Source organism: Carcharhinus amblyrhynchos, chromosome 8 (genome assembly GCF_965287045.1).
Source record: "Carcharhinus amblyrhynchos chromosome 8, sCarAmb.v2.hapA, whole genome shotgun sequence".
Lineage (NCBI taxonomy): Eukaryota > Metazoa > Chordata > Chondrichthyes > Carcharhiniformes > Carcharhinidae > Carcharhinus > Carcharhinus amblyrhynchos.
Genome location: NC_137331.1, coordinates 78,700,375 through 78,726,990, shown reverse-complemented (window position 1 = coordinate 78,726,990; position 26,616 = coordinate 78,700,375). Strand labels below are relative to the sequence as shown.

Below are 26,616 nucleotides of genomic sequence, written 5' to 3'. Positions count from 1 at the left end.
GTCATACTTGTGGAATAATACTTTACAGATTACGTTCCAGATATAACCTTTCATAGAATTGAATCATAGAAACCTCTAATGCAGAACAAAGCCATTCGGCCCATTGAGTCTGCACAATGCCACTCAGGCCCTATCCCCACAACGCCATGCATTTACCCAAGCTAGTCCCTCCTGACACCAAGGGGTTATTTAGCTAAACCAATCCATCTAACCATACATCTTTCGACTGTGTAAGGAAAACAGAGCACCTGGAGAGAACCCATGCAGACACAGGGAGAATGTGCAAACTCCACACAGACTGCGATCCAAGCTGGGAACCGAACCCAGGTCCCTGACACTGAGAGGCGCAGTGCTAACCATTGTTGCTTCCCATACTTTCTGGCTATGTCTTGTGTCACCAGCAGAGGTGGCAGCACAGTGGTACACAGTGGGAAGGTGTTGCCCTGGGAGTCCTGAGCAATAACTTTGGACCCCATCAAATATCATGGCACCAGGTCAAATGTGGGCAAAGTAAACTCCTGCTGAATATCATGCACAGTCCCTCTCCTCAGCTGATGAGTCAGTCCTCCTCCATGTTGAACACCAGTTGGAGGAAGCACCAAGAGTGACAACAGTGCAGAATATACTCTGGGTAGGGGACTTCAACGTCCATCACCAAGAATGGTTTGGTAGTATCACCATAGAGCAAGCTGGCTGGGTCCTAAAGGACATAGCTGCTGGACTGCAGCAGGTGGTGAGAGAACCAACCAGAGGGAACGACATACTCAACCTCATCCTCACCAGATGCACCTTGCCACTGGTGCATCTGACCATGACAGTATTAGTAGGCGTGACCAATGCACAGCCCTTGTGGAGACAAAGCCGCGTCACTTCAAAGATCAACAATTTTTTTGTAGATTGTTACTCAAATCTAAATCTTGATTTATTTGCACTGCATTAAGTGTTCTTCTCAAAGATAAACATACCAATTTGGGAATTCAGTGTATGGTAAGCTTTTGGTAGAGGAGCTCCAAACACTAATCCTCGAAGTTTATCCATTTGAGGCGCCTTGTTTTGAAGGCCTCCGAACTTTCCATTGCTTCGGATTCTGTCCCCATCTCGAGTCAGCAAAGTAGGACAATGGGTGATTTTCACAACCTAAAAATTGTAGGTCAAATTTCTGAATCATGGCTCATTTTAAAAATAACAGCATTGCCAGAAAAATATCATTGAATTATTCATGTATCTTAATTTTAAAGCAAAATCATTAACTTTATTTCATCAAATATTGTGAAATGTATAGCATACATAACAAGTTTTACATGCCATGCAAAAGTAATGTCTTAACTAGTCGTCGTATTGGTTAATTGAAAACCAAAAACATACCTCTTTCCTATATTGATTGGCAGCATTTAAGTCATCCAAAATAATTGTATCTCCAAGAAGCATTCCAAACACTGAAAAACAAAATTTCATTCTCAGAAAATGCTCTTGCCTACAAATACTTAAAACTGAAGAAGTTCATTCCATTGGTTTACATACTACAAAATTCAATTCAACAAATTTACAAGTTTAACTGTAATGTTGAGCTTTCCTTTGGCATGACCAGTAATTATCAAGCAATACGTCATAACTTTTAAAAACCCAAGTCAATGATAGATGTCTTAATGCAACCTGAACAACCTGTATAGTAAGGAAATTATTAAAGTTTCTTGTTTAAAGGTAACACCGTCAGAACAACACCAGCATCTTGAATTAAGGCCAATGTAATAGCTTACTCAATTTTTCAGACTGAGTGCCAACTTTGATAAGACGTAGTTTATTGTAATCAGGATGGATTAACTTGCTGTGAAACAAGACACAGATTTTTGCTTGCAAAACCCCCATCAAACTCAAAATTTCAGGTGCATCAACATTTATGGTGATAAAGGGTCATGTGCCTCCTCATAGGAGTCCACCAAACTGCACGTTCAGATGCCTGCAATAAGACGTCTAACCTTGGATGTGCACTATTTGAAAAGATGTTGATAGAAAATATTTCAGCTGAAGTAACTGATTTTTCAGAAGCAAAAACGTATGAAATGTTGGAACGTATTGCTCGATTTATAAATTTAACCAATATAATCATCTCACTCTGACAGCTTTAAACACAGTTAGAATACATATTTACCTGTGCGACATTGTTCCACACTTTCAGAAAAAATAAGCAGCTCCCGAGCAAATATAGGGTTTCCCTCAGGTTTGAAATGACATTTTCCATTTCGCATGTGAGGTAAAGGCCTATAAATTAAAACAAATAATCTCAACTAAACGGATAAAACATTCAACGATGGTAGTTTTAAAAAATAATGTAAATTAATTGTAATACACGCAGTGTTTCCTTCTCAAGCAGTTCGGACAGTGGTTTAAATTGGTTTTGAGAGTTACAGAATGAGTGGTATTGAAACAAGTTTTAATTCCTTTAATATCCCCATAGTATTATGCCGGTCACACAATTTAAATTAACAAAGAAAACATACAGCACGAAAAACAGGCCATTTAGGGCAATTGGTTCCACTTTTAGCCTCCTTCCATCTTCCTTTCTGAACTATCGGCAGAACCTTTACTTCTTTCTCCCTGGTGTTCTTTTAGCCTCCCCTCAAATACATTGATGCTATACATCTCAAACATTCTCTGTGCTGGCAGGTTCCACATTCACACTACTCTGGATAAAGAAGTTTCTCAGGAATTTCCATTTGGTTTCTTTTATATTGATGGTTCTAATTTTGCTTTGCCCCACAAATGGAAAAATAATTTCTGCGCTTATTCTCTCAAGAACTTACATAATTTTAAAGGATCCCCATTATATGGCTTCAGAGACTTGTCTTTTCAAGAGATGAGAAGCCAAGGTCAGGGGACATGGAGTTGGGGGTAGGGTGTTAGCGTGGATAGAGGATTGGTTGTCAAATAGGAGGCAGAGAGTGGGGGTCAATGGGTGCTATTCGGATTGGCGGTTGGTGACTAGTGGGGTGCCCCAGGGGTCGGTGCTGGGGCCTCAGCTATTTACCATTTATATAGATGATCTGGAGGAGGGAACCGAGTGCAGGGTGTCGAAATTTGCTGATGACACCAAGATTGGGGGAAAGGCAAATTGTGCGGAGGGTGTGGAGAGTCTGCAGAAGGATCTAGATAGGCTGGGCGAATGGGCCAGGAAATGGCAAATGGAATTTAATGTTGGCAAGTGTGAGGTGGTCCACTTTGGTAGGAAGAATGGTAGGAAGGACTATTACTTACATGGTGAAAAACTGCAGCAGGCGACGGTGCAGAGGGACCTCGGGGTCCTTGTGCATGAGTCGCAAAAACCCAGCTTGCAGGTGCAGCAGGTGGTCAGGAAGGCGAATGGGATGCTGGCCTTCATAACGAGGGGGATTGAATATAAAAGTAGGGAGGTCTTGCTGCAGCTGTATAGGGCATTGGTGAGGCCGCAGCTGGAGTACTGTGTGCAGTTTTGGGCGCCGCACCTGCGCAAGGATATTTTAGCCCTGGAGGGAGTGCAGAGGAGGTTTACTAGGCTGATACCGGAGTTGAGGGGATTGAGCTATGAGGAGAGGCTGAATAAACTGGGCTTGTACTCGTTAGAGTTTAGAAGAATGAGGGGAGATCTCATTGAGACGTATAAGATGATGAATGGGATGGATAGGATAGAGGTGGAGAGAGTCTTCCCGCTCAAAAAAGACAGTAGGACTAGGGGGCACAGCCTCAAGATAAAGGGGAGGCGGTTTAGAACGGAGTTGAGGAGGAACTTCTTCACTCAAAGGGTGGTGAATCTCTGGAATTCTCTGCCCGTTGAAGTGGTGGAGGCTGCCTCGCTAAATATTTTTAAGAAGCGGGTTGATGGGTTCTTGATAAGAGAGGGGATTAAGGGTTATGGGGAGAGGGCGGGAAAGTGGAACTGAGCCACGACAGATCAGCCATGATCTTATTGAATGGCGGGGCAGGCTCGAAGGGCTAGATGGCCTACTCCTGCTCCTATTTCTTATGTTCTTATGTTCAAATGTGTTTTTTTACTGATAGATGTAACCTAACATTTCTGGCATCATTCCTACCATCACATCTTTTTACAGCTCTCTCTCCAGTTCTTCTATGCTCTTTATATAGTATATCAAGCAAAACTGAGCACAGTACTCGAGTATATAGTCTAATCAAGGTTCAGCACAAGGCTAGCATAACTTTAAGTAAAAGCAAAAGACTGTGATTGCTGGAATCTGAAACAAAAACAGAAAATGTTGGAAAATCTCAGCAAGTTTGACAGCATCTGTGGGGGAGAGTAAGCTCTGCTGAAGGGTCATCTAGACTCAAAACACTGACTCTATTCTCTCCCCACGGATGCCATCAGACCTGCTGAGATTTTCCAGGATTTTCTGTTTTTGTGTCCAGCATAACTTTGCTTCTTTTCAATTCTATCCTCTAGAAGTGAATCTGAATGATTGCTTAGTCATTCTGTTGCTTTATTAATCTGTGTCAGTGATTTGTGCATTTGAAGTCTAAGATCCATTTGCTCCTTTACCCCATTTTGGTTCTTAAATCCCAAGTAAAATTAATTTTTTGCATCAAAATATACTACTTCATATTTATCTCTCTTGAAATTTACTTGTCACTTATTCCCTTTAAACACATTTCTTAATGTTGTCCTGCAATTTGTTGCAGTCCTCCTCAGTATAGACTAACCACAGCAAACTTGGGCAAATATGTAGACACTTAAATGCCAGGCAATGACTACCCCAAAAAGAAAAAAAACGTAGCCCATCTCTTTTTGGCATTCAATGGCATCACCGAATGTTAGGGTGTAGAAACAGGCCAGAAACTGAACTGGACAGTTATATAAACCACAGCTGTAAGAGTATGCTGGGAATTTGGGGCCATGGGTGACTCACTTCCTGACTCCCCAAAGCCTATCCATCATCTCTACAAGGCATAAATCAGGAATCTGATGGAATATTCGCCACCTTCCCAGATGAGTGCAGTTTCAAAGACACTTGAGGCTCAATGCCATCCAAGACGAGGCAGCTCACAAATCTCCATCCACCACCTTAAATATTCACTCTTTCACCACTGGCATATAGCTGTAGCAATATGTACCATCTAAAAGGTACACTGCAGCAACTTGCCAAGGCTTTTTCAACAGCATTTTCAACTTCCACCATTGAGAAGATCAAGGATAGCAGACACAGAGGGATACCATTCCATGAAAGTTCAACTCTAGGTCATGCACAATCCTGAGTTGGAATGTATATCTCTGTCCCTTCACTGTTATTGGGCCAAACTGTCGTCTTAACAGCACTGCACCACATTGGTTGCAGCAATTCACCACCACCTTTGCAAGGGCAATTAGGGATGGGCAATAAATGCTGGTTATGCCACAATTCTTGTTCCCTAAGAATTAAAATAAACAATTAATTTCATCCACAGATTTAAAAATTGTGCTTTAGATTCTGAAGTCTAATTTGTTAATATAAGTTGTTAAGCCCACTTTCTGCCACATAATAGAAGAAGTCACAGTGTTTCTTCTAAAGCAGTTTCACTTCCCCATAAGCTTTGCAGAGAAATGAATGAGGTAAATGCAATGTAGTGCAGTTTAGGTGCATTGGCCATGCTAAATTGCCCCTTAGCATCCAAAAATTTGTAGGTTAGGTGGATTAGTGGGATAAATGCATGGGGTAACGGATAGGGCAAGATGTGGGTCTGGATAAGATGCACTGTTAGACAATCAGTGCAGACTTGATGGGCTGAATGGCTCCCTTCTGCACTGTAGGGATTCTACGATTCTATGTTGTTACAAATCTGAATTAAAATAGAAAATGTTAGAGATACTCAGTAGATTAGGCTGCCAACTGAGAGAGCAACAGAAAATGTTTCAGGTTGATGACCTTTCACCAGATTGACTGAATATGCAGGCTACAGCTGTTTCAAGCTCCTTTTACGTGCGATTGCTTCTAAAAGGAGCAATTATAAGCCAAATTTAAAAAAAGATTCCAAAGGGACAAAGATAGCATTGGTACAACACCAAGTGTCAGTACTTCAATTCTAAGAAGTAGCATTAAACCCAAAATCTAACGTTAGAATCCAACCTGAAAACTGAAACTGTATCATCCCCAGTGTTTATTCCAAAATCCGGTTAATCACTAAGTTGGCTTTGAATTACACTCTGATCCAATTTTCAGCTTGAGTGCATTTTACAGCACTTTGTACTGAATATCTCTTCATTAAGTTAGTGAAACTTAACTAGGGCAGAAATTTCAATTATTAATTTTATACCTGTTACCGTCTGGAAGATTTTTTCTATATATGGAATCAAGTGGCAGTACTTGTTGGCGTCCCTGACTTTCATCGAAGATACGTCGCGCAGCATCAGTGGTTAAGGTAACCACACAGTCCATATCGCTAGCCATATGCCAAGAGATAACTCTGGCCACCTCATCATCATCTATCATTGCCAAGTGTGCAATCTGTAATGAAGTCAAACATCAGTTTTGAGTTGCAGAATTTCCTGCATCATAATAAACTGACAGAGAATGAATAAAAGGGGAAAATACAGTGTTATGAAGGCAGAATCATCTTGAAAATAAAGTGCTTTGTTGGGAAAGCAACAACATCAAAGTAGCAGCAAGATTTAGAACAGCACGAGTACCCAAAATTATTCTCTTTGGTCTCTTGGTTGAAACGGAATACTAATTTCATTCTGACATGCCAGACTGGTTCAACCCAATGCTGAATATTAAGTTATTCAATATCTTTCAAATTAAATGATCAAATCCCAAGAAATAAAATTTAATCTACGTATCAATAGAACAATTCTGACTGTTGAACAGGTAAGAGGGAGGGAACACATTACATGAAAGAAGAACAGGAGTAGGGGGAAACAGAAGTATGAATTACTATTGATGGCATCACAAAGACGCAGGCAATGGAATCAATTAAACTGAACTAAGAAATTGAATGCTTTAGGCCAAGCGATGTGGACAAAGTCTCAATACTGCAGAGAAAAATGACAGTACAAAACCATACTTGGTAAAGAATGGTATACAATGAGGTCCTCATTTATATTAATCATACCTTTCCTAAAATATCAACACTACTCCTAGCATAATTAGACAGGGAACACGTTCTTCTGGGTTGTTTGAATATCTTGTCTCTCTCAATCTTCATCTGTTTGAGAACAGCATCAATGCCTTGGATCTACATTATAGAACAAAAAGTGGTAAAATTCAAAGCATTAATCGTGGTTGAAGGAGAGGATGTTACGGAGACTGACAGATAAAAAGTTGAATAGTTTATTACAGATATACAAATATATATACTCCATTAAAGAGCATCACCCAGTTTCAAATGTGCTCTTAAAGCTTATGTAATAAACCAGCTGCAGGAAATGAGCCCCAAAACTTGCCCTTTTAAGAAATATAAAAAACGTACATTCAAATCGAAACTTTCAGATATTTTGTAAAAGACTTTTTAAATTAGTTTTTATTGCCAATTTAAAATGTAAAGCAGGGCCAGAAAGTTGGGACTAGAAATAAACTAGTATAGTATAGATCAATATTGTAGAGAAATGGTGCTTGGAAAATTGATGGCATTGAAGGCAGATAAATCCCCAGGGTCTGATAATTTACATCTTAGAGGACTTAAGGAAGTGGCTCGAGAAATAGGTGGATGTATCGGTGGTCATCTTCCAGAATTCTATAGACTTGAGAACATTCCCTGCAGATTGGAGGGTAGCTAATGCACTCCAATACTCAAAAACGGAGGTAGAGAGAAAACAGGGAATTGTAGACCAATAGGCTTAACATAAGTAGTGAAAGAAATTCTCAAATCCATTATCAAGGACTTTTTAGCAGAGCAGTTAGAAAGCAGTGGCAGATCAGACAGAGTCAGCATGGATTTATGAAGGGGAGATCGTGCTCATACTTGACAAATCTGTTGGAATTCTTTGAAGATGTAACTAGTCGAATTGACAAGGGGCAGTCAGTCAACGTGGTATACTTGAACTTTCAGAAAGCGTTTGACAAAGTCCCGCATCAGAGATTATCGTGCGGATTAAAGTGATTTGGGAGAAGTGATTTGAGATGGATTGAAAACTGATTGGCAGAGAGGAAACAAAGATGGAATTAATGGGTGCTTTTCAAATTGGCAGGCAGTAACTAGTGGGATACCATAGGGATCGGTGCTGCGATCCCAGCTATTCACCATACATATTAATGATTTGGATAACAGAACAAAATGCAACATCTCAAAGTTTGCAGATGATAGCAAGTTGGGTGGAAGGGTGAACTGTGACGAGGATGCAGAGACCCTTCAGTGTGATCTGGACAGGTTGGGCGAGTAGGCAAATCAATGATAGATGCAGTATAATTTGGATAAATGTGAGGTTATTCACTTTGGAAGCAAAAACAAGGCAGCTGATTACTGTCTGAATGGCTGTAAATTGGAAGAGGGGAGTGTGCAGCAGGACGTGGATGTCCTTGTGCAACAGTCACTGAAGGTAAGCAGGCAGGGTCATCAGGCGGTAAAGGCAGCAAATGGCACAATAGGGATGTATTGTTGCAATTATACAGGCGTTGGTGAGTGCACACGTAGAATATTGTGTGCAGTATTAGTCTCCTTTTCTGCGGAAGGATCTTCTTGTTCTCGTGCTGCGAAGGTTTATCAGGCTGATTCTGGGGATGGCGGGACTGACGTACAAGGAGAGATTGACTAGATTAGGATTCTTTTTGTTGGAGTTCAGATGAATGGGGTGGGGGGGGAGAAGGTGAAGCAATCTCAGAGGCTTATAAAATTCTAACAGGGCTAGACAGGGTAGATGCAGGGAAGATATTCCCAAAGTTGGGGGAACCCACAACCAGAATCATAGTCTGAAGATTCAGGGTAGACAATTTAGGACGGAGGTGAGGAAACATTTCTTTACCAAAAGAGAGGTGAGCCTATGGAAGTCATTACCACAGGGAGCAGTTGATGCCAAAACATTGAATGTACTCAAGAGGCAGCTGGATACAGCACTAGGGGCGAATGGGATCAAAGGTCATGAGGAAAAAGCAGGATTAGGCTACTGAGTTGGATGATCAGCTATGATCATAACAAATGGTGGATCGGGCTCGAAGGGCCAAATAACCCCTTTGTGCTCCTACCTTCTTTGTTTTTATATTTGAGAAAATCAGTTAATTAATTGTTCAAAGACACACAAAGTGAACTTACAAAAGAACAAAGAACATAGAAAATTACAGCAAAGCAACAGGCCCTCACCAAGCTTACACCGATCATGCTGCCCAACTGAACTAAAATCCCTACCCTTCTGGGGACCATGTAAAGAAAGAACAAAGCAAATTAAAAGAACAAAGAAAATAAGATAGTAAAACAAAATGGTAATCATTGGCAAAGATCATGGACATCAGTTTCACGGGGCTCATAATCAGACTCTCCTGTATGCAAGGTACATTCCCCATATCTCAAATTAGAAGTAAAACTGAAGAACATGTTTTTATGGTTCAGACTCCAATGATTATGCAGGTGAAATAATCAAAATTATTAGAAAATGTGCATAGGGAGTAGTTACAAACTTGCTTTTAATTATGAGTACTTTAATCTGTGGTTCACATCAACCTTTCATTGATAAAGCTTGACTTTGAAGTATCAATGTGATAACTAGTAGTACAACTGGTAATTTTACTTCTATACGGAACTAGATACAAAATTTCAGACATTGGTTTCAGCATTACAAAAATGATCTTCAGAACAGCAGCCAAATGATGAAATTTGTATAACTTTTAAAAAATACATTTACAGGATGTGGGCTTTGCTGGCTAGACCAACATTTATTACCCATCCCTAGTTGCTCTTGAGAAGGTCGTGGTGAGCTGCCTTCTGGGACTGCTGCAGTTTGCGGTATAGGTGCACTCACAGTGCTGTGTTAGGGTGGGAATTCCACCTGGGTGGTGGACCCAGGTATCTGCTGCTCTTGTCCTTTGAGACTGTAGTGGTCATAGGTTTGGAAGATGCTGCCAAAGGAACCTTCGTGAGTGCCTGTAATGCATCTTGTAGATGGTGCGCATCACTGCCACTGTTTGTTGGTAGTGGAGAGATGGAATGTTTGTGGAAGGGGTAGCCATCAAGCAGACTGCTTTGTTCTAGATGGTGTCAAGCTTCTTGAGTTGCACTCATCTAGCTAAGTGGAGCGTTAGGGTTGTGCCTTGTAGGCAGGGGACAGCTGCGTAATACAAGTTTGGGAGGATTTTCTTTTAAACCAGCTCACCAACCAGATAAAACATGTGGGAATTTAATCAATGGAAGTGAGCTAAAACTTATTTTAGCAGTTCCAAATACTGTAACAGTAGCTTGGATAATATAAAGTTCAAAATGGGGAAAGATAAATTTTGGCAAGATAAAACATATTCAGTTTTTTCATTTTGCCTGTCACCCTTCAGAATTCAAACAGCACCCCATATTTAAAATCAATCCATCCGGCTGATGGACTTTCCTTTAGTGTTTATAGAATGAGAATCTCCAAATCACTTCAGTTTCAGTATTGGGCACATGCATAATAAAAATTAATGCACAAGTCAACTTACAGTAGAGATTTCTGCAGTATTTATTTTCTGCTTTCGAAGTTCATTTCTTAGATGAGTTTCTTTTGCTGTAGCTTCTTGTGCTTGACCTAAATTAAATTTCAATTTCAGTACTTAACCTGCAAAACCTTTCCAAATCACATTTAAAAAGATCATCTGCATTGGTGAACCGCTTGGGGCAATGTTATGAACAATTATCTGATCTACTCAAATTATAAGCCTACATCATGATAAAAGCTGTTTAACGTTCAAAGGTTATACTAAATTTCAGTTGTGCTTGTACACGCATCATGTTTTGGCAAGATAGGGTGGTCATATTTGTAGTGCCCAAAATAGGAGTGGAGGCTAACCCTCCACTCCTGTGGAGGGTTAGCCTCCACTGTGGCAGAGCTCCAGTCTAACACAGAACATTATATACCAGCCTCAGTGGGCTTCAGTTATCAACAACACAAATCAACACCAACATCACCCCCTCAAATAAAATACACAGACTGTGATGTTTTTGAATACAAATCTCATTTGAAGCCAGATAATCAATCACATTATGGAATGATATCCCCAGCTTACTTACAGTAGGGAAGGTTATTAATACCAGAGTGCGACCAATTTTGGCTGCTGAGTAATCCAAGTCACCCAGCCCTCAAGATCATAATATTAGAAACAGATTTGAGAAAAAGTGACAGATTACAAAACCACTGAATCCAGAATTATAATTCGCAAACTTTCAGAAATCATTTTGGTGGGGTTACATTCTTGCAGGGGTTAAATCAACTAGGTTACCCTTAAGATTTCACATAAACAAGCATAAATTAGCTAACGTGAAAGACTGTTTCTTGTACATAATCCAGACTTCAAAAATATAATTTGTATTGCATTTTGTTTTGAAGAGCGGAAGTATAGGTTTGTAGTAAGATGGGAGTGTTTATAGAACGTATGGTAATAAAACAGGGAGGGGTCTGCATTACATCTTCAATGTTAACCATTAAATTAGAACAAAAAACAAAATACTGATGTTAGAAATCTGAAAAAACAGAAAATGATAAAAAAAATTAGTTACATCTACAAAGAGAACAGACAAGTTAATATTTTAAGTCTATATCCATCATCAATATTGAGAAATAAGATGAAAATCAGTATGTAAATTAAATTTGAAGAACAGAGGATGTATAAGAACTGTACATTGAATAATGAAACAGATCATCGCAGTCAAGTAATGGACAAATAGAGCATTAAGATATTAAAGAATCATGGGATTTTTTTATTATGAAGGAGGTAGGATTTCAGTGAAAATGAGAGTTGAAGATACTGTGTTAGGTACAAAATTAAAATAAAATAAGAATATAGCTAAAGTCTGAAGTTAAGACAATGTTCATATCAGAGGGTTGCAGGGTGCTGAAGAGATCAGATACTGGGTAAAATCTTACCCAAAATGGAAGAGAATTGTTTCTGGTGAGAAAATCACTGTGTTTCTCTCCAGAGAAGTCAGCTGGTTCTCTCTCCACATGTTATGGCACTCTGCCTAAAAAAAAATCAAGGGGTGTTTCGTGCCATCATGCAGGGGGGTGAGCTGGCTGCAGAGATTAGGGCACCATCTTTAAAGGGCACCCCAATTAGAATCTGAATAAGTCCCCTCACCTCCGCGCCACCATGGAGGTCTCAGCAGTCTCTATCCCCATCTTCCCAATCTAAGCAAGCACTTCTCTACACCTAATGCCTCTCTTGTTAATGCTTCATGCAGGAAATTGACATTTATATCTTAACACTTATATTGTAAGAGCATACGCTTAGCAGATGACAACTTTTGCTGCTGTAATTCTGTGGTTTTCAGTTTCTTACTCAACCTGCAATACGTAGAAGGCAAATACTTGCTGGCTCCAGCAGAGACTAGCCCAGAATTATCTACATTATTCAAACAGAGTTGTACAGGATAGCGAAAGAAACTCCAACAATAGTCAGATGATGATTTATATGATGACTGATAATAGATGTCTCAATTTCAAACTTGCTTCTAATCATCATCTGAGATGGTATTTCAAGAGTTTGAGCAAATGTATGAAATATCTGTCTGAGAAATGCTACACTGCTGTGGACAACTATTTTTGTTCAAATATTGTATCCAATACTTATTGCTGTCTTGCTATTTCTATGTGTCCTTCAGCTTATGAAAGTAGTTCCAAGTAATAGAAATAGATCATAGTGTCCCCTCCCTCCCCCAGTAATCTGCAAGGCCTGTTAAGGCACTTAAGAATGGAAAGCTTTTCCACTGTTTCTAAGTACCACCAACAACAAGTCATTCCAAGCCAGATACAAGAACCAGATGTAGGGTAAAGTTTCCTCCATCCTAATAAAGTACATGACTTAATCTTAACTTCAAAAGTGCACTACAGAAATTGCATCTTCATTTACTGCACTCATCACCCTCTGCTCTTTAGTGATTGCTAATCAAGAAGATTTATCCTGCAGTCTAATGCACTGAAACAGGGCGGACACTTAAATTTATTTTTATTTTCTGCTCAAAGAGCAAATACTAAAAATAAATTTCAAATAACCGAAATGGCATAATTTTGACAAAAAAAATCAAAATATATGCAGATTGGGATGACTTACGCATGGAATAGTAACAGATAGTTGGCCCCAATTTTGCAGTGGTAAAAATGGCAAAATTGTTAATGTTTCTTAATCCCCTGAAACTGACTGCAAGTTGCTTTCAGCACTTCCAATAGCAAATCCAGTGGAGAACTCAGATTTAACTTGCAGGTTGCAAACAATTAAAAATGACTGAATTGACAAGAACTTGTCCTGGCACCAGATTCAAACTAACACCGGGAAAGGAGAAATCCATACCACAGAGGTTGCTACATCATTGTGGGCAGCTTTGTTTGAGCTTACAGCCAATACCATTGCTTCACCACCGACCATAAAATCCAATTTTTCTAATGAAGGGCTAGACCCAAAATCTTGAACTCCTTGTTGAATAGCTAGGTTAAGATTAATCCATATTTTGCCATAGGATGCAGTGACATTTGGACAACAGATTTAATACTTTGTCTCCATTTGAGCATTTTCAAGACATGGGCACTCTATGGAAAAGGTGAAAAGTCAGCTTTAACAGAAAATAACAGCAATATGTCACAATTGTAGCATCGTAATCAGTTCTCATTTAAAACTGGATAAAAATGGATCATAATTTGGGTGGCATGGTGACACAGTGGTTAGCACTGCTGCCTCACAGCACCAGGGACCCAGATTCAATTTCAGCCTCAGGTGATTGTCTGTGTGGAGTTTGCACGTTCTTCCTGTGTCTGTGTGGGTTTGCTCCGGGTGATCTGGTTTCCTCCCACAGTCCAAAGATGTGCTGGTTAGGTGGTTTGGCCATGCTAAATTGCCCTTTAGTGTCAGGAGATTAGTAGAGTAATCCTCTACTAATCCATGTGGTTATGGGGATAGGACTTGGGTTACTGTAGGTGCAGACTCGATGGGCCGAATGTTCTCTTTCTGCACTGTAGGGATTCTATGAATTATTTGGACCATTAAGTATTTTTCTAATTTTCAGCCACTGGAACTCAGTTTGGAAATGCTTCCAACGACCTCCAGTTACTTGAGTATTTCCACATGCAACGATCAACCCCCGCAGTGTTTATTTTCCAATTAAACATATAAAGCAAGTCCCTTTATCCATGCAAATTTAAGTACATATAAATATATTCATATAATGTGGCTTACACTTCATTTCATTGATTAACTGGTTGGTGGTGTCAAACAAACTCCTATATGCAACAATGGACTGGGAAAGTTGGTCCTTCTCTTTCGTCAAGGTTGTCATCTGCTGCTGTTTCTTAAAATCTGTGAAGAGAAAGACTGCCATTCATTTTTATATTCCTTTACGAGCTGTATTTTATTGTAAAGCAAAAACAGCTCTCTCTAAACTTGCACATCCCCAATATATTACATCTTTAAAAGGTTTATTGGGAAGGAAGAGTTAGCAACTTTTGAATATTATGTTTTTCAATGTTTTACTTGACCAGCACAATGTTCACATATTTTGGTTTACAAAACAATAAACCAGATACCACTGGCAAAACTATGATCAGGAACAAATTTTGTGTAAATTTAAACGAGGAAATTATGTTTTAAATTAGCAATTTTCTTTCTGTGTACCCCAACTCTCAGCTTGTTCAGCACAAATATGAAAAATTGAACCAGGAACCTTCCTAGTTCAAAATCACACCACATGAAAACATTTGTTTATTATGAATTCTTACAGTCGCATTACTGTTAATGGTTCTGATAACAGCCTGAGTCGATCCCCATACAATTCATCAGATCAACAGGGAGCTAGCACAACCATTCAATAAAAGCCACAAAATTCCAAGTTGTTCTAGGTAGTTGAATAAGCAAACCATAGGCTACTGTCATGCTTACCATTATAAAACATAAAAGGTAAAATGTATGGAGGTAAAGGTTTCCTCTTGCCAGGTTTCGAAATGACTGGTTCAAAAACCAGCATGTACTCTGTGCTATCTCTGCCAGGACTGTTTTCTGCCAGCACCAAGTTCTATTAAAGGGGAACAAAAGTAAACAAACAAACAAAAAAAATCAAACAAAACCAACAAAAATTAGCAAATACTTTTTTGTTCAATGAAATTATTGAAGTAGGTATAGCTGAAAACTATTACTGATGCAGCAGATATTTTTCGGCCAAATGAACTTTGCACAGGACTCAAAGAAAGACATGATATTATGTGAAGGTTCAGGACTACGAGTTCATTTCAAAAATGAATAAGCTAATTCAATTTCTAGCGGCAATGATTCCACTAACTACTGATTGAAACATTTAGGTGCACAGGCTTGTCCTTTTCATTCTTGTTTTACAAAGTTTGGGCAATCCTGCAGTAAGGCATTCCTAACAAGAACTTCTTTGTATACTTTCTTATTGAAACCAAGCGTTAGTACCAAGCAAAAAATTCTATTGTACAAGTTGCTAACTAAAAAATCAGAATAATAAATAGATTGCATATCAACTGAATGATCAATACACAATTCATTCATTGATCCTCAAGTAATTGGTTCTGACTACTGACCGCAAAATAATTCATCAGGCATTTTTGGTAATAATTGAACAGATCTTGCAAAAAAATATTTGGCACACAAAATTGCATACTCAGCTACAATCACATTCATTATTGAAATAGTGGATTTTTCAAGAAACTTGGAGAATACCTTTAATCCACCAATTTGAAATGTGTATGCTAAACACCAAATAATCTCATTTTGTCACATACATCAACTAAAACTTTTCAGATATGTATAAAAGATGAACCTGCAAAACTGAACATTTAAAACATTGAGTTCTTCTCACATGGTATTAAAGAATTTGCTTGCATAAAGTAAGTGATCATATCTTCAGAAGATTATCTTAAAAACAGAAAACCTATTAGGCATTTGAGGTAGAATTAGTTGAATTGAGCATGTCAGATAGAAAAGCCCTCTGCTTCATATGGTATTAACCCTTATGAAAAAAAGGAATGCAATTAAAAGCTAGAGATAGTTAGAAGCATAATTCTAATGCACTTATCAAGTGGAATAACTATTTAACCGATATTCATCTCTATTATTGTTTTTTTTTCTAAAATTTAATTAACATGTAACGTAGAGGAGCTGATCCATTATGTATTAATTGTGCCCTGCAGGAATAAAGCGTAATTTCCATTTCACATGCTTCATATCAAGTATATTGCCAATAAACCTCTTCAAGGTTTCTTTTGGATCAAATAGGATTTTGTTTGATAACAAACAGTTCCAATGGGGACCATGACAATAAAAAGAAAATAAAAAATGAAAATTCTATTTTGGCATTTTAAATTAATTGAAGGTTCAAGCTGATGCTATAAAGATGGAATCAATGGTTTTTTAACAAATGTTTGTAGAGGCTTAACAGCAGATATCTTGTAGATCTCTTGGTAAAATATAGAGATGATGTGAAGATGCCGGCACTGGACTGGGGTAAACACAGTAAGAAGTCTCACAACACCAAGTTAAAGTCCAACAGGTTATATAAAGACCAATATGCCCTGTTTGTGATCAGAACTTCCTACTCACCTGAGGAAGGGGCAGAGCCCTGAAAGTTACTGGCGTTTGCTACCAAATAAATCTGTTGGACTTTAACCTGGTGTTGTGAGATTTCTTACTGAAAATACAGAGAGACAGAAGATCTGATATTTGGTAAGTTTTAAAAGTGACATAAATCTTGTACTTATTTGAATTATTACTGATTCTGATAACATATACTCTCAAGACCACAATAAACTAAATCTTTCTTCCACTGGGTAAAGATACAAATATCTGAGGACACATACCAACTGACTCAAGAACAGCTTCTTTCTTGCTGCCATCAGACTTCTGAGTGGACCTAACTCATTAAGTTGATCTTTCTCTACACCCTAGCTATGCCTAAACACTACATTCTGCACTCTTTCCTTTTCTTCTCTATGTACAGAATACTTATGTCTATTTAGTGTGCAAGAAACAATACGTTTCACTATAAACCAATACATGTGACAATAATAAATCACACTCTAACCATAAATCAATGGTTCTAATAAAAGCATGGACGTTTAAGATGAAGCTCATCAAGAAACTATAGGGATGATGTACAAGCTTCTTCCAAGTCTGATGTATTCAGGTTGCAAATTTAATCACAAATTCTAAATCAGGAACTGGGTTCTAGGGATGAGAAACTTTAGTCATGGGAAAAAATTGGAGAGGTTAGGGCTATTTACCTTAGAGAGAAGACTAAGGGGAGATTTGATAGAGACATTCAAAATCATGAGGGGACTGGATAGAGTTGATGAGGAGAAACTGTTCCCTCTTATAAAAGGATTGGGAATGAGAGAGCACAGGTTTAAAGTAATTGGCAAAAAAGCAAACGTGATGTGAGAAAAAAAAACTTATTCACACAGATGTCGTTTGGATGTGGAATACACAGTCTGGAAGTATGATGAAGGGAGGTTCAATCAAGACATTCAAGGTGGAATTGGATGATTATTTGGATAGAAACATTGTGTAAGATACAGGGAAAAGGCAAGAGAACAGCACTAAGTCATAATGCTCATTTTGAGATCTGGTGCATACACAATGGGCCAAATTGCCTCCTGCTATAATAATAATTCTATGATATATAAAGCACCAGAATCTGATGCAATAGAACATCTAAAAGTACCTGTACTTAAGACTTGGATCCCCATGGCCTTACTCTCTTATTATCCCAGGTCTTCCTCTGCTTCAAATATTTAACTAACTTTTCTGGAAAATGGAATGATTTCTTCCTCAAATACTTCCACGACAATGCATCACAGGCTCCAGCAACTGAAGTAGTGAAGCTTTCCTGACCTCAATTCTGATAATTTTAGATTATGTTCTTGTCATTTGTAATGCTACTATACCTTTAAGAAAGGTATTTTTTAATAATGTTCTATTCAGTTGTAAGCAGGCACCGAGTTATCTGCTTAGAAATCTTTTATTGTTGCTTAAGTAGTGTTAATGGGATTTAGATTATTTTTACTCTGACCCTAATAGTGTCCAGGATTTTATGGCCCTACACAGTTGGAGAAAGAATGATGGATAGGTCAGGTATCTTTGGACAGTTTCAAAATTTTATTTTCAGTTTGGCTGCTGGCTCCTGTTTCAGTTAAAGAACAAAGAAAATGACAGCACAGGAAACAGGCCTCTCGGCCCTCCAAGCCTGTGCCGCTCATGCTTCCAACTACACTATTCGTTTGTATCCCTCCAGTTGGGAGATATTTTACTTCAGGCTGGATGCAGGGCTCTGTCTGTCTCTCCCTGATGTTTTGGGAAGCAGCTCGGACTTCAAGCTTGTCTGTGTGTGTGTCAAGAAAGCTGCAGAGTCCAACCAAAGGACTAAATTCCAGCATCATGTGAGCATTCTTATTTTCTGTGCTAAACTGTGGTAGGTGTTTATGGGATGTGTTTGGTCAGAACAGTATTTAGTTATTAAGGTTCACACAATATTATAGTTTTTTTATTGTTTGTAATTGGTAAAAGTTATTCCTAATTTTCTTTCTATAAGTTATTGAATTTTTAAATAAACTTTGTTTGATAAAATCTCCCTAGTGGGTCATTTGAATCACACCAGCAGTGAAGCATTGCATGTTTACCCTAGCCAAATTTAAAAAGTGTAAAACTTATGATCTAGGCTGACATCTAACATGGATTATAACACATTAACCAGCGATTCTACATCATCTCAAAAATTCTCTACTAATTTTGCTCCAAGGTTTCACTGCTGCACCGAAACAGTCCTATGTGTCAAGTCGCGATTATAATTTCCTATCATCTTGGGCAATCTATATTCATAGAATAATACAGCATAGAGAGAGACCATTCAGCCCATCATACTTGTATCAGCTTTTTTGATAGAGCTATCCAATTAAGCCTAGTCTCACTCCCTCCCCATAAGCCTGCACATTTTCCCTTCAAGCATTCATACAATTCTCTTTTAAGTATTACAACTGCAACTACTTCAGGTAGATTATAACTCGTGGTGCAATAAAACGTTTCATGCTTACATTCATTCTTTTGCCAGTAAGCTACATCTATGTCCTCTAGTTACTTTCCTTCTGCCACAAGAAAGTGCAAACAAGGAGGAACTATCCAAACCATTCATGAATATCAACAGCTCTATAAATCTCTCAACTTTCTCCGCTCTAATGAGACTAATTCCAGTTCTCCAGTCTCTGTACATGACTGACCTGCCTTAGTCCTGGTACCTTTCTAGTAAGTCTCTACTGTTCCTTCTAATGCCATGGGGAGAGACCATTCAACCCATCATGCTTGTGTCAGCTTTTTTGATAGAGCTATCCAATTAAGCCTAGTCCTGCTCTCTCCCCATAAGCCTGCACGTTTTCCCTTCAAGCATTCATACAATTCTCTTTTGAGTATTACAATTACATCTACTTTCACTTTTTAGGTAGCAGAATTCAGATCATAAGTCATGGTGCAATAAAATGTTTCATGTTTACATCCATTGTTTTGTCAGTAACCTAAATCCTATTGTGGTGATCAGAATCGAAGACAATATTCCAGCTGAGGCCGAAACAGTGCTTTATATAAATGTTGCTTTGTTTATGCATTCTAGCATCTGTTAATAAAGACAAGGATCCCAAAAACCTTTTTCTTGAAACAGCCATAGAACCATAGAACCCTACAGTGCAGAACAAGGCCCTTTGGCCTATCGAGTCTGCACCGACCACAATCCCACCCAGACCCTACTCCCATATCCCTACATATTATGACCCACTAATCCTCTAACCTAAGCACCTTAGGACACTAAGCGGCAATTTTTAGCATGGCCAATGAACCTAACCCGCACATCTTTGGATAGCCTTTGCAGCCTGTCCTGCCACCTTCAAAGTTTTATGGACATACACCCCCAGGTCTCTCTTGATCCTTTAAAATTGTACATTTAGTTCATATTGCCTCTGCCTCCTACCAAAATGCAGCATTCCCCACTTCTCTACAATGCACCTGTGAATTTTACTGTGACAGTGCTACTCATTCCATCAGCCCATGTCGACAAGGAACCTTATCAGATCATTTTCATTGTTCACTACATTTTTGAGGTTTATCTCCTCTGCAAAATTTGACATTATGCCTCATAAATCCAGGTTCAGGTCATAATAAATATCAAAACAACTCATGATTGTAATCATAGAACATTATAGCACAGAAACAGGCCTTTTGACCCTTCTTGGCTATGCCGAACCACTTTTCTACCTAGTCCCACTGACCTGCACCTGGACCATATCCCTCCACACCCCCTTCATTCACGTATCTGTCCAAGTTTTTTTTGGAATGTTAAAAGTGAGTCCGCATTTACCACTTCATCTGGCGAGCTCATTCCACACTCCCATCACTCTGTGTGAAAAACCCCCCCACCCCCAAATTTTCCCTTTAATCTTTTCCCTCTTCATCCTTAACTGATGTCCTCTAGTTTTTTTCTCCCCTAGCCTCAGTGGAAAAAGCCTGCTTGCATTTACTCTATCTATGCCCATCATAATTTTATACACCTCTATCAAATCTCCCGTCATTCTTCTACGCTCCAGAGAATGAAGTCCTAACCTATTCAGCCTTTCTCTGTAACTCAGTTTCTCAAGTTCCGGCAACATCCTTGTAAACCTTCTCTGCACTCGTTCAACCTCATTAATATCCTTCCTGTAATTAGGTGACCAAAACTGCACACAATACTCCAAATTTGGTCTCACCAATGTCTTATACAACCTCACCATAACATTCCAATTCTTATATTCAATACTTTGATTTATAAAGGCCAATGTTCCAAAAGCACTCTTTACAACCCTATCTACCTGTGACACCACTTTTAGGGAATTATGTATCTGTATTCCCAGATCCCTCTATTTTACTACACTCTTCAGTGTCATATCATTTACCTTGTACGTTCTACCTTGGTTTGTCCTTCCAAAGTGCAATACGTCACTTGTCTGCATTAAACTCCTAAGCCCTAAGGAAAATCACTTTATACTTCCATTCAATCTAAATAACACACTATTCAGTAATTCTGATTTCTATCCCTTAACCAATTCTTAATCCATGCCAAGACTATCCTTCCAGTCCTGTGGGCTTTAATTATTCAAACACGTTTACGTTGTACTTTGACTGTCAAACAGCTCTTGAAAGTCCAGATTCATTTGATCAACCTCATCCAACATTTTTGTTAATTTGCTTTGATTAAAGCATTTAATCAAGGGTCAAGGGCAGAATGCACTTGGTTAGAGTTAAAAAAAAAACAACTGAGCTGCCACAGTACCGCAGTGTATTCCACAGGCCAGCATTTAACGATGGAGGAGTACATTTGCAGGGAATTTATAGAGAGATGAAAGGATAGTAGATTGGTCACTTGATAGTACAGATTAAATGCTCCAGTCAGCAGACTATTACAAGAGGAGTTAAACTAAATTTAACTTACTGAAACAGCAGAGGATCCTTGGTTGAGTTCAAACTCCAGAGAACTGAACTTTCCTTGAAATTGAGGAATCTCATCATCACCTTCAGTTGCACTTTTAATAGTAAGCACCAACTTGCCACAAATATCCTCTCCAGCTGCATTGTTATATTCATCCTAATTGCAAAGAAACAATATAAAGAAAGGTTGGATACATTATTTTAGCAAATATCGCAATAAGTGACATCTAAATATTTATTCAAGTGAATACAAATGTCTGTAAATGTGAAGTTATCCATTTCAGTAGCTGCAATAGGAAGACATTATTATTTGAATGAATGCAAATTGAGAGAGGTGGATACTTAGAAGACCTTGGTGTCCCCATGCATCAGTCACTGAAAGTAAGCATGCAGGTCCAGCAGGCAGTAAAGGCGGCAAATGTTGGCCATCAGAGTGAGAAGATTTGGGTATAGGAATAGGGATGTTTTACTGCAATTGTACAGGACTTTGGTGAGGCCACACCTGGAGTGTAGTGTGCAGTTTTGGTGTCCTTGTCTGAGGAAGGATATCTTTGCTAGAGGGAGTGCAGCAAAAGTTTACCAGGCTGATTCTTGGAATGGCAGGTCTGCCACATGAGGAGAGACGAAGTCAGTTAGAATTACATTCATTGGAGTCTATTTAATTGTTCCTTTTAGAACGATCCCTCCATCCCAAGAATTAATTTGGGATAGTTACTTCTTATCTCCAGGCCCCTCATGATTTTAAGACTTCTGTAAAATTTCCTCTCAATCTCCTCTTCAAGGACAGGACTAGTTTCTATGATCTATTCACATAACTGAACTCCCTCATTTCTGGAACATTTTTGTACATCTTTTCTTCACTTTCTCAAATGCCTTCATATCCTTCTTAAAGTGCAACACCCACAACTGGATGCAATACTCCAGTTGAGGTTGAACCTGTGTTTATAAAGATTCACCTTAATTTCCTTGCTTGTGTGCTCGATGCCACCAACCTACCATTATAGGTTCAAATATCTCTGCTGCTCCCAATCTGCTCCTGCATGCCAACCCACCTAAACAAGCCCCAAACCCTCACCTAGCGTCTTTCCCATCTTCTCTCATTTCTCATTAAACCACTCTAGCCTGCCCATCCTCCCAAAATCCTATCTTTGGGTCTATGCTGGCTGACAGAGTAAATAGTTTCTAAGCACTGTCCCTTTTCCTTCCATCACCCCTCACAAAATCCTCAAACTACTTACGTACCTGCAACCTGTTTTTCCTCTTTAAAAACCTTGAATATGTTATCATCTCACAGATTCATGTCCATCATTCCCACAACTCTTCACTCGAATTTCTCCAACACCAGTCCCCTTTCCCTAAAGCAGTGAAGCTACAAGCTAGACAGAAATTACACTGTTTCTGTGACTGTGTGGTACCATTCACTTCATGACCACTCTATCCTTTAATTGTCAACAACACCATCTCTCTCTAATGCCTTGATGTTAGCTTATGTTCTTATGTTCTAAATTATCCACTAGTATAAGGAGATCTTTATCTGAAACTGTGGAGGCAAAGCCTGCTCTTGTGTTCAGCTCCTGCTCATAGAGATGGGTCTAGTTTCGGACCAGTGATCTGGAGGCCCCGACTTTGTTTCCCAGATCCTCCTATCATCATTTCCCCGCCCCCCCACCCCACAACGTTAATCTGCCTTAGGAAGGTCTGTACTCAATGCAGTCCCTCCCTGAAAAGGGGGAACGAAGGCCTCGAGATATTATCGCTAGATTATTAATCCAGAAATTCAGCTAATGTTCTGGGGGACCTGGGTTCGAATCCCACCACGGCAGATGGTGGAATCTGAATTCAGTAAAAATATTTGGAATTAAGAATTACTGATGACCCATTGTCGATTGTCGGAAAAACACATTTGATTCCTTAGAGAAGGAAATCTGCTGTCCTTACCTGGTCTGGCCCACATGACTCCAGAGCCACAGCTATGTGGTAGAGTCTCAACTGCCCTCCAAGGGAAACTTGGGAAGGGCAATAAATGCTGGCCCAGCCAGCGATGCCCCTGTCCCAGGAATGGATAAATAAACCAGCTTGTAGCAGTTGAGCCTGTTTGCTTAGAAATATGAAACCTTCTATCTTACAAGATCTGCCTGCCATCTTTCCCTCTGGTAGCAGAGGGGTAGTAAATGTTGGATAACCTGCTTGGTGAGTGCCTGGAACTCGCTGCTGAGGGAGGTACTGGAAGCAGATAAAATAGTGACTTTTTAAGGGGCGTCTTGACGAATACACAAATAGGCTAGGAATGGAGGGATATGGTCCCTGGACAGACAGCATGGTTGGTGCAGGCTCGGAGGGCCAAAGGGCCTGTTCCTGTGCTGTAATTTTCTCTGTTCTTTGTAGCTTCTCTTTTCACTCCACACTATGACAACATCTCTTCATCCCCCACCCTCCCCAACCCACCACCAATCACTTTTCCTCATGTGTTCCTTTGCTTCCTTTCTCTTTATCAATGAGTGGTGCTTTCAAGCTTTAACCAATAAATTGATTAAAAATGAGATATTTGGATTTAAAATAATCCTCAAAGAATTGCAGTTTACCAGGTATTATCCTCCTGACTTTAATTTAGTAAAAAAAGACACCACAAAAAACACTCATGAGGACGTTGGATGAAAACAGAATTGTGCTCAGCTGTGACAACCTGTACAAGTAACTTGCTGACAACCACTAAAATAAAAGTAAAACACTGAGGATGCTGGAAATCTGAACAAAAAAGCAGGAAACGTTAGAAAAATCCAGCCATTCTGCCAGCAACTGTGGTGAGAGAAACTGAGTTAATGTTTCTCGTCCAGTATGATTCTTTGGAACTGAAAATGATTCATATTGGACTTGAAATGTTAACTCTTGTTTCTCTCTTCACAGATGCTGCCCGATCTGCTCAGTTTTTCCAGCATTTGTTTGTTGCTGACAATGATTTGGGTTCAGACATTGGGCAAGGTTTTGCAGGAATGTTGGCATCTGAAGTATAAAAGAGAAAATAGGATAACTGTTCATATTTAACATTAACAAAAATTTCATCTTTACCATGATCTTCAGATTCAAATTTTTGACCAACGTACGATGGGCGACATTGCGAACATTTGAGACAGTGGGAGTGGCTGGGAGTTCTTCTGGCATTATTTTCACTGGTTCACCTGGTACCACAGAGAAAGTAATCTAGAATTAAGAAAATGGTACAAAACAGAATCAGAATGCTTGCAGCACAGGGGGTGTCTATTCAGTTTATTACGTTCATGCCAACTCCCATAAAAGCAACTCAGCTAGCCAAGCACTCCTACCTTTCCCCTGTAGTCTTGCAATTTTTGTCACCTCAGATAATTATCCAATTCCCCTTTGAAAGTCATGATTGAGTGAGTCACCACTGCACATTCAGACAGTTCACTGTAGATCCTAACTACTCACTGCGTAAAAAAGGTTTTCTTGTGTCAACTTTGGTTCTTTTGCCAATCACCTTGATGTTCTCTGGTCTTTGATCCTTCCTGATCAACTTTCCCCCATCTACTGTCTAGATACCTCATGATTTTGAGCACCTCCATCAATTTCTCAACTCTCACTTTTCTAAGGAGGCAAACAGTCCTAACTACGCCAATCTATTCAAGCGAAGTGCATCATCAATGGAACCATCCTTGTAAGACTTTTCTGCACACACTTCACATCTTTCCTAGACTGGGGTGCCCAGAATTGGGCACAATTTTCCAGCTATGACAGAATAAGTGTTCTATAAAGGTGCATCATAACTTCCTTGTTTTTGTACCCTATACCTTGATTTATAAAATTCAGAATCCTAAGTGCCCTTCTTTATCAATTTATGCTAGCACCTTTAGTGAATTGTACGCATATCCCACCAGGTCCCTCTGCTCTTGCATCACCACGGGAACTATATTCCTGAAGACATCACCTTGGAGTACACGCAGCTTTTTTTTGAGTCAAACCACTGTCTCAACTTTCCTCCTTGTGGGAATATATCTCAACTTTTTAAAGGCAACTCATTATTCATTTAGTTTGTGTGTCCCAATCTTTCATTTCAATTTACCTGGACTAGATCCTCTCAAACCCCATTACTGGTCCTTTCACAATTTATTGTTTCACTCTGGATTACTCCTGGTCATTTATCATAGCTAACCAAAACCTAATAAAGCACCCCTAAACGTTTACCTATTAACACTTGATCCACTGTTCCTCATTCCTCATTCCCCAGAACTGATTCAGTAATGGATCTTCCTCATTGGGCTGTTAAAATTTCGATAGGAAATTGCATATGGTTTCCCTGTCATGGAAACCAGACTACAAACTGGCATCTACCTAGGAATGTGGAACATTGTTAAGGCTACGTATTGTCAGTAAAAGACATGTCATATTCATAACTTTAAACATGGACTGTGCACATTTGTAAGGTTCTGGAACTGCCACCATTTATTGAAAAACAGACACCGAACAACTGGTAAAGTAGCTGCAAAGGGGGACAAGTGACCTTTTGCAACATCAACTCAGCTTTTTAAGCTTCTGGAAGGTTCCAACTTGAATCATACTGGATGGGGACTTCCCTCTTGAATGAGCATGCCAAGACAGAACACCTTGTGGACTTTACACTTGCCATTGCTTAAAGCTGACTCTCAATAAGAGTCAATGGATTCCTAGACTCTTTCTCTTGGGTTGCAATGTAACAAAGGAAAGCTGACAATACCAGTTCTCTACAGGTGAAGGATGAGCATCTACTTTCTATTACATACAAATTGTCACTGATTACGTGACAAACTGGTTCTCTGAAACTTAAGTCTTTTTAACCCAAAACTCAGAAGACACCTGGGTATGTCTGCAAAATAGCACTGATAAGGCAAAATAGCAGAAAAGGGCTATGCCATCTTTGCCTTTTATGAATCCAGAGACTCAAAAGTCTACAGTTTTCAGCCTAATTCCATAGCTCCCGGTTCACCTATACAGAGATTGGACCTCCTGACACAACAACTGAGTGCCTGACTTCAGGACCTGTTGAACATCCTTCTCT

At 39.2% G+C, this 26,616-nt stretch overlaps 1 protein-coding gene across 1 annotated transcript in view; it reads right to left on the bottom strand.

Annotated features, from left to right (window-relative positions):
- Nucleotides 1-26,616, bottom strand: part of smchd1 (structural maintenance of chromosomes flexible hinge domain containing 1) — a 168,502-nt gene that overhangs the window by 7,527 nt on the left and 134,359 nt on the right. Inside the window, exons 36-45 of the mRNA XM_080194305.1 lie at nucleotides 24,636-24,767; nucleotides 21,574-21,726; nucleotides 14,994-15,126; nucleotides 14,295-14,414; nucleotides 10,575-10,660; nucleotides 7,072-7,194; nucleotides 6,274-6,464; nucleotides 2,150-2,259; nucleotides 1,366-1,436; nucleotides 966-1,137 (exon numbers count right to left, since the gene is read on the bottom strand). Of these exons, the coding sequence (XP_080050431.1) occupies nucleotides 966-1,137; nucleotides 1,366-1,436; nucleotides 2,150-2,259; nucleotides 6,274-6,464; nucleotides 7,072-7,194; nucleotides 10,575-10,660; nucleotides 14,295-14,414; nucleotides 14,994-15,126; nucleotides 21,574-21,726; nucleotides 24,636-24,767 (1,291 nt within the window). The remainder of the gene's footprint in view (nucleotides 1-965; nucleotides 1,138-1,365; nucleotides 1,437-2,149; nucleotides 2,260-6,273; nucleotides 6,465-7,071; nucleotides 7,195-10,574; nucleotides 10,661-14,294; nucleotides 14,415-14,993; nucleotides 15,127-21,573; nucleotides 21,727-24,635; nucleotides 24,768-26,616) is intronic.